The sequence below is a fragment of the Wolffia australiana genome, chromosome 15 (genome assembly GCF_029677425.1).
Source record: "Wolffia australiana isolate 7733 chromosome 15, ASM2967742v1".
NCBI lineage: Eukaryota > Viridiplantae > Streptophyta > Magnoliopsida > Alismatales > Araceae > Wolffia > Wolffia australiana.
In genome coordinates, this window is record NC_135849.1 from 10058329 (window position 1) to 10064230 (window position 5902).

Consider the following 5902-nt stretch of genomic DNA (forward strand, 5'->3'; position numbering starts at 1 on the left):
TAGTAGCTGTCCCATTATATCTTGCTTGACACTTCTCTCTTTTTCCAAGCTAGAGCTCAACACGTCTCCCGGCCGACTACACAAGAGTGAGACTTTACCCCTAAACTCTTTGGACTAAGTCTCGGTGTATGATATATCTGAAGTTTGATTTGTAGGGTGTGTAGTCGATTGCGCAACTTCCCAAGGCCGCCTTCTGCCAGTTCTCCGCCATCGCTGCCCGCACCATCTCCAACACCACCTTTTGGTTTAGACCCGCTTCGGCGGCATAATGAACAAGAAGCTTGGGCAGGACGACCCTCGTCTTCTCTCTCTCAAACCAGACATTGGACTGAAGAAACTCGTCTCTGGCGACTTCAAGCTCTCTGCGTATGTTCCCTGCAGTGTACCGGCGAACCTGCCAAAGGAAATCTGATCAACTACCCAGCAGCTGGAAACAATGGTGAGAGAAAGAATTATAAATTATAATTGATAATTACGCACAGCAGGGTCAGAGTAAGCGCCGCCGCAGAGAGCAAAGTGCACAAGCGGCTGTGGCTGGTCAACTGAGTATGGGTGCCTGGCGCTGATTCTGTTTGACTTTTGTGATCTTGAAGGGAACAAGGTCCGCAGCCTCTGGAGAGAAGAGAAAGGCCTCAGTTTCAGAAGAAAATGCAGTGAAGTGGGAAGAAAGCTGGGCTTTACCGGCTGTGTTCGGCCGTGGGCTTGACTTCTGAGGATCGAGCTACGGATGTCTTGGGCGTTGACCGTCAAGCCCCCCACATCATAAGCCGCCTGGAGTGCAGACAACCCTTGAGAAAGAATTCAATGAGGGATAATACTAAGAGGGAGAAGCCAGTTACTCTAGAGAAGGAGGAGCTGTGGCCGAGCCCGTATGCCAGGAAAGCCTGCAGACCGGAACTTATTGTTGAAGATTGACTCAAGGAAGATGATGTCGGCAAACTATGCAAAGACCACAAGGACTTACATGCATCACCAATGCGTTATGGACGTTGACCCAGAATGCCAGCTTCTCATCGTCGGTCAATCCTCGGGGATCAGTCAACTCCAGGTGACGAACCAACGCGCTGGGAAGAATCGTGGGTCAGCTCTCGGTGCAAGCCGACGAGGTAAAAGAAGGGTGGGCCACCTGTAATTCTTCAGCTTGGCTGCGGCGGAGGCGAACCTAGCGCCGTCGGCGGAGATCTTGGGGACTTCTAGCATGCAACCATAAGGCCCTTGGAGGGTCTTCCTGCTGTGGGCCTGGCGAGGAGTCAACCCAAAAGAGTCAACGCTCTGTGAGTCAGCGCCATCGCAGAGGAAGACCGGGCTTGACGTAGAAGAAGACGCGTCGGCCAGCTCGGCATGGACAGAGGATATGCATCGGATCATGTCTTCGGATAGCTTCCCGGGCGAGTCCGAGACCCGATAAGCGGCTCTGAGGTGGCGCGAGATGGGTTTGGAGGCGGCCTGGAGAAGGGTGAACGTCAGTGGAGGAGAGCCAATGGGTTTAGTCCACGTGGCACTTACCAGGAGCTGACGTCGGCATTCCAAGTCTTTGGGGTGGTCTTCATGGTTCTGCAAGCCGTGGGCGTGCTCTAGAGAGGCGGAGTGGTGGCGTTGGTGGCGGATTTGGCCGCCGGCGGGCGTAACGTAGCTGCGGAAGACGGCCCTGTACAGAGAAAGAAGGTGCTGCTCCAAGAGAGAGATTTCAAGCTCGGTGTCGGCGATTTCCCTCAGCAACTCCTCCTCCGGCTGCCCAAGAACAAGCGAAGTCCAGAGAAAAAAACCCCGAAGAAATCCAAGAAAATTCAGAAAACTTACTCGACTGAAAAACCCAGATGAAGAACTCAGCATCTCATCCTCTGACATCCAACCGCTGAATACAAACAGGAAAAGAACAGCCTGATCTTCCGCCAAGATGAAGGAGAAGACTTACACGACCCTTGAGAAACTTACACTTTTGAAAAACCCAGATGAAGAACTCAGCATCTCATCCTCTGACACCCAACTGCTGAATACAAACAGGAAAAGAACAGCCTGATCTTCCGCCAAGATGAAGGAGAAGACTTACACGACCCTTGAGAAACTTACACTTTTGAAAAACCCAGATGAAGAACTCAGCATCTCATCCTCTGACACCCAACTGCTGAATACAAACAGGAAAAGAACAGCCTGATCTTCAGCCAAAGATGAAGGAGAAGAAGACTTACACGACCCTTGAGAAACTTACACTATTGAAAAACCCAGATGAAGAACTCAGCATCTCATCCTCCGACACCCAACTGCTGAATACAAACAGGAAAAGAACAGCCTGATCATCAGCCAAGATGAAGGAGAAGACTTACACGACCCTTGAGAAACTTACAAGATTGAAAAACCCAGATGAAGAACTCAGTATCTCATCCTCCGACACTCCAACCGCAGAATACAAACAAGAAAAGAACACCCGGATCTTCAGCCAAGACCAAGGACAAGACTGACGGCTCTTGTTATCGTTTCTTTCCAAGAGCAGGAGGAATAAGCAACGGGGGAAGGGCATCTGGGGGTGGGTGGACTGCGAGAAAGAAACAAGGGCATCTTTTCCTTTAAGTTCCCTTCAGAACACGACGCCGACAGTTAAACAGTCTCCAGGCCTGACTGATTACTTACAAGAAGCGCTTCCCAAGCCTTGAATGGAAGCGAATTGAATAAAGGCTAAGCTTCAGCTGTGGCTGCCGAGATCTCACCCGGGTAATGAATAAGTTAAAAAACAGTCGGTGGGAGTTGTGCGAGATTGCAGTGAAATCCCACGCCGGAAGTCAAGAAGAAGGCTTTGAATGAGAGGGGGTCCACGTCGCTATCTTTGGCCATCGCTCTGGGTGTTTTGCCTGAACGCATGGGAAAGTAGAGCTTCTCGCTTAATCTTTCTCTTTGTCTCTTTCGCTATATTTTCTTTCTTGCAGAAATCTCTCGTTTTGTCTGTCTGTTCTCTGTCTCTTTCTTCATGTCGCTCTCTCCGTGCAAGAGATAGCGGGGAATAATTGCTTCTCTCTGTCCGTCTCTTGGAGAAATCTGTCTGATTGTGTTTGTGACGTGGGAATGTGGGAGAAATTATGAAGATCGAGAACAAGTTATGAAAGTGTGGGTGAAATTGTAAAGAAAGAAAGGCGAGTGAACGGGTGAAATTAACGAAAGATCGGTTCAATTTTCACAGAAAGAAAGGCGAGTGAAAGGGCGAAATTACTAAAAGAAAAAGCAAGTGAAATAAAAAAGTTTCGCCGCTGCCGGGGATCGAACCCGGGTCACCCGCGTGACAGGCGGGAATACTCACCACTATACTACAACGACGTTGTTGTAAGATAGGGAAAAAAGAAAAATTATAAAAGTTCATTTTTAAATGAGTTCATTTTTTCTTCATAAATCGAGGTACTCAAATCATAAACCAGAATTTGGGTTGAAATTATGTCATTTTTAAGGTTTTTATTTTATTAAAAAAATTATAATATTTTTTTAGTGCAGGGCAATAAGGCCTTAAATTATTTATAATCTTAAATATATTAAAATTATTTAAAAATATTATATATATAGATTTGGATTTTACAGATATTTTGTAAGAAGAAATCTGTTAAAATGAAAAAAAACTAATTTAACATGTGCGCAACTACTTATTTTATTTGAAAACAAGCTTCTACTGATTGAATACAATTTTATGGAAATCTGGGAATTTTTAGAACAAGAAATCAATCAAAATAAATTTTAATGCCATTTGCTGGTGCTCCAGCAGCAGATTTTGTGGATAATTGAGTTAATTGGGAAAGAAATTGAGAGTGACTGCACCTTGATGAATGAAAAAGCTGGAAGTCAATGAGTCGTGGATGAAGGGCTCTGTGACTGTTGCCACATAATAAAATTATTTATGGGTTTTTGACATTTGAAAATTATCATCTAGTTATCCAACGGAATGTTTACCTACAGAAAATAATGAAAAAGAATAGAGGTCAAACAAACCTCATTGTCACTTACTTAGAAGACTGAGTGGTTTTTTTTATCTAAAAATTGTGACCAAAATTGAATTTTCTCTCACACTCTTGTAGAACAAGAACATACCAAATAGTATAGTTTACCAGGCCGTTAATGCATGTTGGGAGCAGAACTCCACCAATCATAAATTTAAGTACAATTCCCTAACTCTCTCAGCCCGTGGATTTAATTACAAAGGTTTGGAGGGTTAAAATATGTTGACATCCAATTTATCCACACTCTTGCTAATCAAAATTCAGAAGTAGCCTTTACAAAACTGAATTGTGAGTTAATCCCACAATTCTTGCCTTTATTTGACCTGTCTCATGATAATGGCTCAAATGAGCTAAAAAAATAAACTTCTTGTGTTGGACCACTTTTTTAGGTTCACCCCATGGCTTGAGTTTCCCTTTTTGGTCCAGTTAGCGGATAAAGTTCTTATTTTTCTCCCATTTTCATCCTAATCTCAACATTTAACTTTTGTTGACTCTAATGATTCACATGGGGTTACTCTCCTAAATCAATTATATACAATAATTTACTTTTTTTATAATTTTAACTCTAAATGGTAAAACACCTTTTCAAACATGAAAATTAATAGAAATGACAAGAATAAAGTACACTTTTGTTAACTTAATTTGATGTTATCACCAAAAACATAAAATCCTCTAAGGTATACATTTAGTGTGTTATTTGCTTAGAGACATGCATTTATAAATCTTACTCCTATAAATGAACCCATGTAAATGAATAAAATAAGATTCAAGACAACATAATGACCACACGTGACTAAAACTGAGCTAAGTGGGGTTTCAAATAACATGGCTTTTGCATGAAATTTATACAATTTAACCTTACATTTATAGAATTATCATGCCACTAATAATAAATTATCTAACACAGTATAATTAATTTTATGTAATTGTCCATTGGTGGGTTCGGCCATGGTTGACGCCTGAGATGACATTCACACAATATTAGAAAAGACAAACCTAATTGAACATTCAGAAAGAAAAAGCCAAAACACTATGTAGAATCCATTACCTTTTGATTCATCAACCAAGTTCCTTTTAACTGCTCAAATTCCAGACCGAGTTATGCCTAAAGAAAAATTTTCATGGTTGTATCACACCTACAAATTTGGTTCCTTTTTTTAAAATGCCCTTAGAAAAATATATACTTTGATCTACAATGAAACTTCTGCGTGTGAACCTCTAGATCCATGCATTGTTCTATTTATTGACTCAGGAAAATATTTAGTGTATAATATAATTAGCCAATAATTATCAATATATATTAGATTGATATAACCCAACATCAAGTAGCCGACTCATGAGGTGCCAACTTACAATGTGTTTTAGGACTTGATATATGATTTAAAGGCTTCTGATAATGCAATAATATTTATAATGTTTTTAGAATCACAGAGTGAGTAATCTTCATGTAGTTAATGCTACATATGAGCCAACACTCTTTGGATTATTGTGATTCAGACTGGTAGCTCATATTCAAAAGATGTCCAACGTGCCTTACCTTGAGACCCCTTTCATAGTTGGGACCTGAATCAACCATGTTTCTATTTATTAAAAAATACTCTAGAGATTAAAGCAGATACATTCTTTGAGTTCTTTTTCTAAAGAGCACCCTCCATGTATTTAAAGTGCATCAATATGCAGATGGACGGAATGTAAAGGGTGTATATGAGGAAATCAAAGCTGTGATCGGAGATTCTGGTTTAGGGATTAATGGTGATTTATGCGGATATGAAAAAATGGATCTGAAGATGAGAATATACAAATGAGTGTGAGAAGTGAAACATTTTTTTGTTATTATTAGTGAAATACTCTTACATTCTAGGTAAAAGGATAATGATTAAAGTCAAATGAGGTGAAATACTATCCTCTTGTCTATATATGCCGTGAAG

The 5902-nt window shown here is 41.4% G+C and overlaps 1 protein-coding gene and 1 non-coding gene across 19 annotated transcripts; both read right to left on the minus strand.

Moving 5' to 3' along the window:
* Window positions 1-14: 14 nt before the first annotated feature.
* Window positions 15-2839, minus strand: LOC144713251 (Serine/Threonine-kinase, putative (Protein of unknown function, DUF547)). 18 transcript variants are annotated; one of them, XM_078587804.1, is made up of 12 exons: window positions 2345-2839; window positions 2210-2264; window positions 2071-2125; window positions 1936-1987; window positions 1801-1855; window positions 1507-1731; window positions 1127-1446; window positions 965-1064; window positions 840-884; window positions 682-771; window positions 481-612; window positions 15-394 (listed from the first exon to the last, which is right to left on the minus strand). In XM_078587804.1, exons 5-12 carry the CDS (start codon window positions 1846-1848, stop codon window positions 101-103), a joined length of 1254 nt encoding a protein of 417 aa, XP_078443930.1. In that variant the 5' UTR covers window positions 1849-1855; window positions 1936-1987; window positions 2071-2125; window positions 2210-2264; window positions 2345-2839; the 3' UTR covers window positions 15-100. The 18 variants fall into 18 exon arrangements, with proteins under 18 accessions (XP_078443930.1, XP_078443932.1, XP_078443934.1 ...); XM_078587806.1 differs by having other exon boundaries at window positions 1936-1990; XM_078587808.1 differs by lacking the exon at window positions 1936-1987 and having other exon boundaries at window positions 2071-2122.
* A 395-nt stretch (window positions 2840-3234) lies between these two features.
* TRNAD-GUC (transfer RNA aspartic acid (anticodon GUC)) lies at window positions 3235-3306 on the minus strand. Its single transcript has one exon. It is a non-coding gene; the product is annotated as a tRNA-Asp (tRNA).
* Between the last annotated feature and the right edge of the window lie 2596 nt (window positions 3307-5902).